Source organism: Phoenix dactylifera, chromosome 5 (genome assembly GCF_009389715.1).
Source record: "Phoenix dactylifera cultivar Barhee BC4 chromosome 5, palm_55x_up_171113_PBpolish2nd_filt_p, whole genome shotgun sequence".
In the NCBI taxonomy this organism is placed as follows: domain Eukaryota; kingdom Viridiplantae; phylum Streptophyta; class Magnoliopsida; order Arecales; family Arecaceae; genus Phoenix; species Phoenix dactylifera.
Window position 1 is genome coordinate 15,686,220 of NC_052396.1, and position 13,437 is coordinate 15,699,656.

Consider the following 13,437-nt stretch of genomic DNA (forward strand, 5'->3'; position numbering starts at 1 on the left):
AGTACCATAGGCTCTTGTGCAACCTTGTCAGTAAATTCTTCACACGTAATGTTGCCTGCACTAGTGCTTCCTTCAAGTAGTAAGAGTTGCGGCCCTCTGCACTTGTGTCCCATAGTGAACTTGTCATTGCAATTAAAGCAAAGACCTTGAGCTCTTCTTTTCTGCATTTCTTCCCACGTTAGGCGTTTCACTGGGAATGCTGGTGTGGATCTCGTTGGAGTTGAAATGTCCAGCTGCGGTTGGCTGAGTTGAGGTGGCCGTGTAAATCTTTGTTGGTGCAGGAGCTGGTCGTCTCGCATGCGAGCAAGGCTGATAGCCTCCTTCAATGATTTCGGGTTAAACATCCGGATGCCTTCTGCTATTTCGGGCTTGAGACCTCCCATGAAAGTTCCCACCAATGCCTTCTGCGTCCACCCATGCACTCGGTTGCCCAGTCTCTCAAACTCTTTCTGGTAGTCTCGCAAGGAGCCCACATGTTTGACCCGTGAAAGTGCCTCATCAAAATCCTCACATTCGGTTGGTCTGAATCGAGCCCACAGTTCTTCCTCAAAAATGGTCCAGGTCACCGCTCGCCCTTCCTCCTTGTATGCTCGGTGCAGCCACTGCCACCATTGGTTGGCTTCACCTTCCAGATGGAACGAAGCCAAGGAGACTTTTTGTGCTTCAGTAGAGCCTTGGTACTCAAAGAATTGCTCTACGCGGTTGAACCACTCAGTGGGGTCGTTGCCAGAGTATCTTGGAAACTCAAGTTTGGTCATCTTTGAAGAGAAGATCTGCCTTCTTCCGTCCGTGTCATCTCTGTTTTCTTCCCTGTTGGTGCGAGAATGACCATCTCGGTCATTGTTGATGTTGCTGGAGCCTTCCTTGTTGGAAAACAAAGCCTCAGACAGTCGGTTGATGGTCCCCTCAAGTTGGTGTAGCTTGTCAGTAACTCCCAGCTCCATTCGGTTGATGCCATCTTGAAGTCCTCCAAGCCTTGCTTCTAATCTCTCGATCCTCTCCTTGTTAGTTGCCATTGTAACCCGGGCTCTGATACCAATAATAGGTCCCAGTCAAAGTTGAATTACAATTGCGAAAGTAATAGTATTCTCTTCAGGTGAGAATGTACCGCAAGTAGTTGGATAGAAATTTTGCTTGCCTTTATTCATGCATTCGGCAGAATTTAAATAGACAATGGATAACAACCTCTCCAAACTTACAACCATAGTTTCCTAGAATAAAGACTCTGACTGCAAAATAATAGCTAACAAACAACAAAATAATAGCTAACAAACACTCGACTTATTCCATGCATGTGAACATTAGAATGTGAATGTTATCCAGGAGATGACAAAGTCTTCCAACAAAACTGCAGCTAGCTTAGACCAGGTCTTCTTCATTAGTCCCCATGCATGCCATGCACGACGTTCCCTTACTCCCTATTATACTTGCGATTCTTTATGGGTGTGCGTTGGGTCCGGCTTGGCCTATCATTCCGCTGATCATATTTTAACAAATTTGGAGTGGTGCTGCAACAACCCTCTAATTAGGTATAACAACCCAAGTACGTGCCATAACTACCTAGCATGTGATGAAATTGTTAGTCTCGTGCATATTTGGATGGAGGGACTGAGTTGCTTTTGCTGCGAGGGGGTTCTGGTCAGCTTGGGCTGGTTGCCAGGTTGTCAGCTTGAGCAGAGACACTTTGGCTCCGGAGATTGGCTACTTCTAGTTTGCTCATCCCAGCTTTCTGTTTAGTTCGGTTGTCCTGATTAGAATATCTTAGAGAACTTCTGAGTGCATCTAAATCACCATATGGATCATGAGCTGGACGAATCTGACTACACCACATCACCTTAGCCATTTACTGCCGCAACAGTTTTGATTCATTCCATCACCAATATTGCCAATGGTTGACACAAGCATTTATCCAGAACATATATGGCAGGGCACTCAATCTAATATATTATGATTCATTGCTGAAGAAATGTCTGAATGAGGGACCATACCATCTTCTGATCTCTGATACGTATCACATTCTACTAACTGGTGCTAGATATTCCATAAACATAGAGAGCGGTCCGACTTCATGATGAGTGATGATCGTTGCTCCTAGGAAGCATTGAATCGAGTCTAAATTTCAGCAGGCATGATGTAATCGAGATGAGGGCATATGATGCTCATTTTTAAAGATACATGTAAAAGTAATGCTGTCAGAAATTTCTAAGCTACACCAAGCAACCAAGAAGTCATCCAGATGCTGGCATTGGAACCGCAGTGTTTTGCTAGTAGTGTGCCAGTTTGTGAGCTTGCACAGTCCAAGGGTTTTAACTATATATCTTTTAGCCTTTTTGCAGCCTGATTTGAGCTGAAGTACGTGCTTCACAATTTTATAGGTTGCCAACTGATGAAGCAGTGGCGGTTCATGTTTTTAAGTAGCTGCAGGTATCGTTGTTTTCACTGTTTCTGCAATCAAAGTAAATTAATATAAGCCTCTCAGTCTTAAATTAATGGAGGTAGGCGTCATTTTGTAGTGGCTTTTACCAGTGGTTGCTTCAAATCTACCCCCCATTTGTTCAAAAATAGCCACTACTGGGGGGACAAAACTTGCGTAGTTCCAAGAAGCCCGACAATGGCTGGTGCTGAAACCATTTGGTGCTTCTGCTTTTCCATGTAAAATGTTTCTTTTACCAGCCTTTGACACCAACCCCCATCAATTCATTTTGCCTCGGCAATGCATGCGTACTTTCTGCGTAAGAAATTTCTGGACTTGGGTCATCACATGATCTTATTTGCTACCTCACCCAACATGTTTACCATATGCAAAGCTTGGAGCAGAATAAATATAAGCTTAGGACTCATCAAGCTAAGTTATTAACAGTTTGTTGATTCTGAGCTGCTTGTTTCACTCAATGTCAGTCATGAAATCCCAAAACAAAAAAAAACGAGTAGAATTTAGGTTGGTGTCTGCCTCAGGTTTGTTGGCAAGATAAGCTCAGAGATTTTTTTTTTTTTTTTGGTTGGTAAAAATGAGCTCAGAGAATTGAAACTCTGTTATTGCTCTCTTACGTTTGTCGTCCAAAAATTAGAATTATACGGATCCTAGTGGATTGTGAAATGATTAACATGCACAGACCGTCCAAAAATTTGAATTATATGGAACCTAGTGGATGGTGAAATGATTAACATAATCAACATGACATAGGTCAGCTAGTTGGTGTTATGGGGTAAATTTATCAATACTACAATATTAAAATTCTGAGATAAATAAAAACAATGCAAACATAATTTGTATATAACCACTTACAATGATTCGAATGTCAATTGAACTTGATAACCGAGTCTTGTGTTTAACACAATTTCCTTAAGACAAATTCGTCTCCCTCTCGGTGCTTAAGGTTTGTATAGACGTTTGTCTCCCAGGATAAAACGGTATGAAACCTCTTGAAGATGAAGCACTACAATCTTCAAGCCTTGTTTGAAACTCAATGCTTAGTACTCAATTAGGGGAATGGGCTGGAAGGAATAAAGAAACAAGTGCAGAGAGAGAGAGAGAGCAAATCAGAAAATCTGTTTGCAACTTCAAAAAATGATCCTGCAGATTTCTAGAGAGATGCAGATTTCTGGAGTGAAGGATAATTATATATTACAACCGAATGGCAGTTATAGGAAGTTAATAAATTCTTTGAACAGACACAACTGTTGACAATTGACGGTTTTAAAAACTGAAATCTGCCACTATATAAACCATTTACTGAAATATATTCTCCCAATGTAGGATCCATATTTTTCCATCAATAATCCATTACCAATTTGATACTTTGAAGCCAATTATCTAATTCACTACTTAACGAATTTGAGCATGTGAATATATCACATTATTCTACTCAAAGAGTAGAATACGTTTCCTGTTGGACCTATTCAATTAAACATGTGGGTCCTACATTTAATTTGGCTTAAAAACTTAACTCCCATAATGCTCAATATTCTAACAATCCCCCACATGAATTGGAATTGGCTGAAGAAAACAAATTTCAAATACAGACATAGAGAAAGACATTGAGTACTAGTGAAAGTAACTGCATCGAGATAGGTAGCTTTTGGCCTTGAACCTTCCTTAGTAAAAACTATTGGATTTACTTGGCTAACTAGTGGACGAGATGCCTTGAACTGTTCAGCCGTTCGTGTAAATCAAGACAATAGAAATTACACAGCTTCCTTTCGAACATTGTTATTTCTTACTTTGTGTTCATTTTGGCCCTGAACACCACCTGGTTCTGCAAGTGTTTTAGAGAACTTAGCCTTACTCATTCTCATAGAAGCGGCCCCTTCACACTCACATAGGTGATTTCCATTTAAGAGTATCCTGCCATACTCAACCTGACTTAATCAGGTATATGAAAACCATTAAAAGCATAGCTTACCCTAATAACCTCTACAGGCGCACTAATATCTCAGGAGTGGGTTTTAGTGCTCTTTGTTGTCACACATAATTCGGTTGTCCCTTTGAACCTAGTTCTTGGGATCTCCAGTCAGCTAGGTTGGGTTACCATTATTGTGACTTTCAATTTATAGGCTTTAACCCCATTCCTCTTGATGAGCAATTTACCTGCTCTCTATTTAAACCTTTTGTAAGTGGATCTGCGATATTATCCTTTGACTTTACATAGTCAACAGTGATAATTCCGTTAGAGAGCAATTGTCTAATGGTATTGTGTCTACGACGTATATGTCTAGACTTACCATTATACATATTACTATGTGCCCTTCCAATTGCTGATTGGCTATCACAATGTATGCATATTGCAGGCACTAGTTTTGGCCACATCGGGATATCCTCTAAAAATTGGCGAAGCCATTCTGCTTCTTCTCCAGCTTTATCTAAAGCGATAAACTCAGATTCCATGGTCGATCTAGCTATTAAAGATTGTTTAGAGGATTTCCAAGAAACTGCAGCACCTCCCAAGGTAAAGACATATCCACTTGTGGATTTTGTATCTTTAGAATCAGATATCCAGTTAGCATCACTGTATCCTTCAAGTACAGCTGGATATCTTGTAAAATGCAATCCATAATTCATGGTATATCTTAGATATCTTAAAACCCTGATGATTGCCTTCCAGTGATCATATCCTGGATTACTCGTATATCTACTTAGCTTGCTTACAGCATAAGCTAAATCTGGCCTTGTGCAATTCATCAAATACATTAAACTGCCAATTATACGAGAATATTCAAGTTGAGATATGCCGGTACCAATGTTCTTCATTAAATGAAGATTTACGTCAATAGGTGTTCTAGCCTGACTTTTGTCATCCTTATTAAATTTTTCAAGAATTTTCTTAATGTAATGTGACTGAGATAAAATCAGTCCTTCTGATGTCTTTGAAATCTTGATTCCTAAAATGACATCGGCAACACCCATATCTTTCATATCAAACTTATTCATTAACATTCTCTTTGTAGTTTTAATAATTTCATTATTACTACCGAGAATAAGCATATCATCAACATAAAGGCATACAATGACGTATCCATTATGAGTATTCTTGACATATACACATTTGTCACACTCATTTATTTTAAACTGATTTGACAACATAACACTGTCAAATTTCTCATGCCATTGCTTAGGTGCTTGTTTTAATCCATACAAGGATTTAACAAGTCTACACACCTTTTTCTCTTGTCCAGGTGACACAAACCCTTCTGGTTGTTCCATATAAATTTCTTCATTTAATTCACCATTTAAGAATGCTGTCTTAACATCCATTTGATGTATCTCAAAATTGTGCAATGCTGCAATGGCAATTAGCATACGTATGGATGTTATCCTAGTTACTGGTGAATATGTATCAAAATAGTCTAATCCTTCCATTTGCTTAAAGCCCTTAGCTACAAGCCTGGCTTTATATTTATCAATGGATCCATCTGCTTTCAACTTTTTCTTGAATATCCATTTACAACCAAGTGGTTTACTTCCAGGTGGAAGGTCCACTAGTTCCCATGTATGGTTTTGCAGTATGGATTCAATTTCATTGTTCACAGCTTCTTTCCAAAAAGGAGCTTCAGGAGTAGACATAGCTTCATTGAACGTTCGAGGATCATTTTCTAACATATATGTTAGAAAATCAGGACCAAGAGACTTAGCTATTCTTGCCCGCTTGCTACGCCTAGGTTCATCTTCATTGTTTATAGGACCTTGACCTATATTCTCTTGATGATTACTAGTAGTAGCATTATGAGTTCTTTTTGATGAACTCGAAGCTTCTGCATCATTCTTATAAGGAAAAATATCCTCAAAAAATGATGCATTTCTAGATTCTATAATCGTATTCACATGTATATCAGAAATATCTGATTTATAGACTAGAAATCTATATGCACTACTGTTATGTGCATATCCGATGAAAATGCAATCAACAGTTTTTGGTCCTATCTTAATCCTTTTGGGTTTAGGGACTGCAACTTTAGCTAAGCACCCCCACACTCTTAAGAATTTATAAGAAGGAGCTCTTCCTTTCCATAATTCATAAGGTGTCTTTTCAATTTTCTTATGGGGTAACTTATTAAGAATGTAGTTTGAGGAAAGTAACGCTTCCCCCCACAAGTTCTGGGGTAATCCAGAGCTTATCAACAAAGCATTCATCATTTCTTTTAAGGTTCGATTTTTACGTTCAGCAACACCGTTTGATTGAGGTGAATATGGAGCTGTAGTTTGATGAACAATGCCATGTTCTGAACAAAGCTCATCAAAAGGTATATTATATTCTCCACCTCTATCACTACGTATGACCTTTATCTTTTTGCTAAGTTGATTTTCAACTTCATTCTTATAATGTGTAAACATGTCGATTGCTTCATCTTTACTTCTCAATAAATACACATAACAAAACCGTGTGCAATCATCTATAAAAGTAACAAAGTACCTTTTTCCACCTCTTGTTTGAACAAATTTTAAATCACAAATATCAGTGTGAATTAAATCAAGAGGTTCAGAACTTCTTTCAACAGATTGGAAAGAAGATCTAGTTAACTTTGATTCTACACATATTTGACATTTATGATTAGAATCAATGTTAAACTTAGGCAATAGGTCCATATTAATTAATCTACGAATAGAATTAAAATTAACATGCCCTAGCCTACCATGCCATATGTTTGGGGAGTCAACCATATAAATAGAAGATGATGCTTTATTGTCATTAACAATCTCCTTTCGGAGTACAGTCATTACATTCATCTTAAAGAGCCCATCGCTCATATAACCCTTCCCCACATACACATCATCCTTAGTTAGTACAAACTTGTCAGACACAAAAACCAATTTAAAACCATTCCTACTCAGCAAAGAACCAGAAACCAAATTCTTCCTAATGTCTGGCACATGCAGCACATTATTCAAAGTCAGTTCCTTTCCAGAAGTCATCTTCAGAATCACCTTTCCTTCTCCTTCAATCTTGGAAGTTGAGGAGTTTCCCATGTACAGTTTTTCTCCATGCTCTAGTGGTTTGTATGTTGAGAACATAGACCTATTTGAGCACACATGACGGGTAGCTCCAGTGTCCACCCACCATTCCTTAGGATTCCCTCCTACTAGGTTCACCTCAGAGACAACTGCAGATAAATTGATATCTGAAAACTCATCTGTGGTTTTGTTCATCATATTGACTTGAGTGGATGCTTTCTTGGGTTTTCGGCAATCCTTGGCTTGATGGCCTTTCTTGCCACAATTGAAGCAATTGCCATTGAACTTCTTTTTGTTCCCCTGTTTAGGTCCTTTTTCTTGTCCGAAGAACTTTCGCTTTTTTCCTTTATCTTTGTGTTCTATGACATTGGCCCTGGTCTCAATGGAGTATCCTCCAAGCTTCCTCTCAGAGGCTCTATTGTCTTCCTCTATCCTCAGCCTGACTATCAGGTCTTCCAGGTTCATCTCCTTTCTCTTATGCTTCAGGTAGTTCTTGAAGTCTTTCCACGAAGGTGGTAACTTCTCGATGGTACAAGCCACCTGAAAAGACTCACTTAAACTCATGCCTTCAGACATTATATCATGAAGAATTAATTGAAATTCTTGAACCTGGCTCACAACTGTTTTGGAGTCCACCATTTTATACTCCAGAAAACGTCCGACTATGAATTTCTTCAAGCCGGCATCCTCTGCCTTGTACTTTTTGTCCAAGGACTCCCACAATTCCTTTGCTGTTTTCATTGGACTATAAACATTATACAAAGTGTTGTCCAATCCATTCAGGATATAGTTCTTGCATAGAAAGTCTGACTTATTCCATGCTTCAACAACAGCCTCATCTTCACCATTCTTGCTTGGAGAATCCTCAGAGAGAAACTTAGCCAGATTCAAAGTGGTTAGGTAAAACAACATTTTCTGTTGCCACCTTTTGAAATCAAGCCCACTGAATTTCTCAGGTTTCTCTCCATGAGTCACAGGCATTGCACTAGATGATGCCATTTTTTCAGTCACTGAATTGTACACAAAATTATAAGAGTATGAAATTTGTACAGTTCAATAGAAGAAATCTAAATTCACTGTAGATTATTAAAAATAAACAAAATATAATTTATACTGATTAACACAAATCGAACAAGTCCAATACTGTATAAACAATATTGACTTTAACTAAACTAGCTTGATATAGATACACTTAAAGAACTTTGACCAAAAAATAATTAACTATCCTTTCCTGCACTAACTGTATATATACACACACAACATAAATATAGGTTTGACTAATGCATGTGCATTAAAGTGATGAAGACTGATTAACAAGTGTTGGATAAAAAACAATTCAAAGTGTAAAAACACATGTAAGTAGATTAGCAAAACAATTCAGGAATGAGTTTAAAAAATCTGCACAAAATCAATGTGTGTGTCACGTTTCAGTATACCAGGAATGTAAGCAATACTGCAAACAAATTTCAGAAATCAAACTTTGTAAAAGTATATATAAATATAAACCTGCAGAATTATATATACTAAATAATACTATTGCACAAAAAAAAAAAAAAAAAAAAAAAACTGATAATATCAAAACTGTATAGATTTAGTGAAAATAGTTTAACACAGAAACTGTAATGCTACACAGATTATACTAGTGGTCAAATTTAATACTACACAGAACTGAGATACTGTACATAACATTGATAACAGAAATCTGTAAATTATAATTCTGCACAGATTTACAATTCTGTATTGCTGCACAGATGTAAAACTAGGCAGAAATCTGTTTATTAAACTGTACAGAGTCAAAAACTGTGCAGAAATTTGTTTAACAAAAATCTGTAACACAGAATTTTTATAATATGTAGTACTAATAAAACAGAAAGAAAGAGTTTGTCTTAAGATTGTTATGGGGTAAATTTATCAATACTACAATATTAAAATTCTGAGATAAATAAAAACAATGCAAACATAATTTGTATATAACCACTTACAATGATTCGAATGTCAATTGAACTTGATAACCGAGTCTTGTGTTTAACACAATTTCCTTAAGACAAATTCGTCTCCCTCTCGGTGCTTAAGGTTTGTATAGACGTTTGTCTCCCAGGATAAAACGGTATGAAACCTCTTGAAGATGAAGCACTACAATCTTCAAGCCTTGTTTGAAACTCAATGCTTAGTACTCAATTAGGGGAATGGGCTGGAAGGAATAAAGAAACAAGTGCAGAGAGAGAGAGAGAGCAAATCAGAAAATCTGTTTGCAACTTCAAAAAATGATCCTGCAGATTTCTAGAGAGATGCAGATTTCTGGAGTGAAGGATAATTATATATTACAACCGAATGGCAGTTATAGGAAGTTAATAAATTCTTTGAACAGACACAACTGTTGACAATTGACGGTTTTAAAAACTGAAATCTGCCACTATATAAACCATTTACTGAAATATATTCTCCCAATGTAGGATCCATATTTTTCCATCAATAATCCATTACCAATTTGATACTTTGAAGCCAATTATCTAATTCACTACTTAACGAATTTGAGCATGTGAATATATCACATTATTCTACTCAAAGAGTAGAATACGTTTCCTGTTGGACCTATTCAATTAAACATGTGGGTCCTACATTTAATTTGGCTTAAAAACTTAACTCCCATAATGCTCAATATTCTAACAGTTGGTATGTGGAGAGGTTTAGGATGGATCACCCGAACATGCAAACTGTAGTCAGAAACCGGAATGTGTGAGCAACTTGTTCAGCTGATAACTAAAATTTGGGCCAACTACCCTCTCAAACGAAACCTCCTTCTAATCCTATAATTTGATTTGGATTCGGATAATTTGAGAATTTGTTATTTTCAGTTCGTAGCCCCAACAGAATCTGGATGGCAAATCCCAACTGAAGGCTCCATCCCCTCTCTCTTTTTTCATTTCTGAAACAGAAATCCAGTAGGAAGAAGACGGGAAGATATTTAGGGCCATCCATTGACCGTGTGGTTGGTTGATCATTTACACTCCCCAAACTCCCCTCTACTCTTCAGGTTCGCTTCAGCCGAGTTTTTCTCGAGTCCAAACTTTGACCCATTTCAAATCTTTTTTCCCCTTCTTTGCTTTTCTCCTGTTTGCCAGTTCGAATACAAACCACCCATTCCGCAGAAACTATAATTAACAGTGATTCGAGAGAGAGGAAGAGCGAAAGGATTGGATTGCCGCACTCTAAAGTTATTAGATAGATAGAGAGAGAGAGAGAGTCCCTCTTCCCTTACCTTTCCCCCCTTTCTCCTCAAAGAACAGCGAAGAACAATCTCTCTCCTATTCCACATCTGATCCTCGTTTTCTTTCTTCTTGGAGGGAAGAGGGTAGATCAAATAAGAGTCGTTGCTTCTTCTGTGGAGGGAGGGGAGGGCCGAAGCAAAAAAGAAAGGGAGAGGGGTGGTGGCAAGCAAGGATTCGATTCTTGCCCAATTTCTTTTCTTCTTATTGGAACTACAAATTTTAGTTGAAAGCAGAAATCCTAAAAACTATTTGTTATTAGATGATGGACGTCGCCCCCTCCAGCCCGGGCAAGTTCAAGATGGACAAGCCCCACCACCACCATTTCCACCACCACCCCTCCACCGCCCGCCTCCTCCTCCTCCGGTGGCACCACTATTTCCCCCTCTCCAAGTTCGCCATTTGGGCCTTCTTCGCCATCGCTCTCTTCGCTGTCCTCTTCCTCCTCTCCCCGCGCGCCCCTTCCGATGCCGCTGATTCCGGCTCTCCATCTTCCTCCATCCTCGGCGGCGGCGGCGGTGGCGAGCACCGCCGCTCCCTCCGCACCGCCTCCTGGGGCGGCCCCGACTGGGAGAAACGCGTACGCTCCTCCGCCCGCATCCGCCGCCAGCCCGGCGGCCTCTCTGTCCTCGTCACCGGCGCCGCTGGCTTCGTCGGCACCCACGTCTCCGCCGCCCTCAAGAAGCGCGGTGACGGTGTCCTCGGCCTTGACTGCTTCAACGACTACTACGACCCCTCCCTCAAGCGCGCCCGGCAGGCCCTCCTCAAGCGCGCGGGGGTCTTCGTCGTCGAGGGCGACGTCAACGACGCCCTCCTCCTCCGCAAGCTGTTCGACGTCGTCCTCTTCACCCACGTCATGCACCTGGCCGCCCAGGCCGGCGTCCGCTACGCCATGATCAACCCGGCCTCCTACGTCCACTCCAACGTTGCCGGCCTCGTCTCTCTCCTCGAGGCCGCCAAGTCCGCCGACCCCCAACCCGCCATTGTCTGGGCCTCCTCCTCCTCCGTCTACGGCCTCAACTCCAAGGTCCCCTTCTCCGAGTCCGACCGCACCGACCGCCCCGCCTCCCTGTATGCCGCCACCAAGAAGGCCGGAGAGGAGATCGCCCACGTCTACAACCACATCTACGGCCTCTCCATCACCGGCCTCCGCTTCTTCACCGTCTATGGCCCCTGGGGCCGCCCTGACATGGCCTACTTCTTCTTCGCCCGCGACATCCTCCGCGGCAAGCCCATCTCCATCTTCGAGGGCCCCGGCCACGCCACCGTCTTCCGCGACTTCACCTACATCGACGACATCGTCCGCGGCTGCGTCGCCGCCCTCAACACCGCGGGGAAGAGCACTGGCAGGGGCGGCAAGAAGCGCGGGCCCGCTCCGCTCCGCGTCTACAACCTCGGCAACACCTCCCCCGTCCCCGTCGCCGACCTCGTCTCCATCCTCGAAAAACTCCTCGGCGTCAAGGCTGTCCGCAAGGTTGTCAAGATGCCCCGCAACGGGGACGTGCAGTTCACCCACGCCAACATCACCCTCGCACGGCGCGAGCTCGGCTACCACCCCACCACAGACCTCCGCACCGGGCTCAAGCGCTTTGTCCGGTGGTACCTCCAGTACTACCACCCTAACTTGGTCAAGAAGAGCGGCAGCAAAGGCGGCAGCACCAGTAGTTGAGGATGACGACGAGAGCAGCAGCGGATCAGGTGTCCGGGTCTACTTCTATACTTCTTCCTGAGGTCGTCCGGATTGTTCTTCTTTGAATTCATCCTCTGCAGATTGATTTTCGTACGGAAATTCTTCTCCCTCCCCGTCTTTAAATTTTCAATCAGTTTCTTTTGCTTGAGCTTGGCGCTTCTTGGGCTTCTTCTATGTCTTCATTAGTATCATTGCTAGAAGAAGAAGAAGGAAATCAATCAATGGGTAGTCCCATGGCGAGGAGTTTTACATCTGTGGTGGTGTTTAGCGTTTGCAGGAGACTCTCATGATCTGTACTACAAAAGAAAAGCAAGCACAGCATTTCTTTCTTCTGTTCTTTCTAATTATTTTTCTCCACATTTTGCATTGCTGCATTTCTCACTGGCAGTCATATGTAGTTTTAACATTGTGTTCTGTACATAGCTGATGAATTTATTAGAGGATATTCTAATTGATGGAGACCTTACTTGTCATGACACAATTTTAATAAAGAACAGCGCCCATGACTTTGGGCTTGTTATTACTTTTTTTTTTTCCTTGTGCAAAGGATGAAAGATTATTTTGTTGTCAATGTCTCCTTCGGTTGTGCTATTTTTGATTCTGCCTCTTATTTTGATCTTGTGACAAGTTTGGAAGCTGAAATGAAACATCAGGTCTTAATGTAATCTGGCTGAGCTTCACTTTTTCTGAATTGGTTGTAAAGCTATCAATTTTTAAGTTTTAATGTATGTGGTTTTAATAATCTAAGCTTATAATTGAGGCTCTGCAATGGGCATGGGAGCAAATAGTTGATGAAAGGGATGACAAAGGTGCTTTAGTTCAAAGTGGCATAAGCAATGGGAGGGGAGGGAGTGGGAACACTGTTTGAAATTTGACTTCAATATTAGTAAGTGCTACTACTAAACATCTTTAAGTCTCTTCTGAAGTCAGGATTAAAGTATTATATGATATCTTTTTGAGGAATCGGCAATATCTGAAGCCACCTATGGAACAGGAAATCCATTCTCTAAATGTAATTGTGCTTGAGTCAATTG

General features: G+C 40.9%; 1 protein-coding gene across 1 annotated transcript; it reads left to right on the forward strand.

Annotated features, from left to right (window-relative positions):
* Positions 1-10,290: 10,290 nt before the first annotated feature.
* LOC103700226 (UDP-glucuronate 4-epimerase 3-like) lies at positions 10,291-12,927 on the forward strand. The gene has a single exon (XM_008782185.4). The coding sequence runs from the start codon at positions 10,976-10,978 to the stop codon at positions 12,380-12,382; it is 1,407 nt and encodes a 468-aa protein (XP_008780407.2). The 5' UTR covers positions 10,291-10,975; the 3' UTR covers positions 12,383-12,927.
* The last annotated feature ends 510 nt before the right edge of the window (positions 12,928-13,437 follow it).

Bases quoted from the DNA above. Each gene is read 5' to 3' on its own strand.
- LOC103700226 (XM_008782185.4), top strand. From the start codon at position 10,976: ATGATGGACGTCGCCCCCTCCAGCCCGGGCAAGTTCAAGATGGACAAG.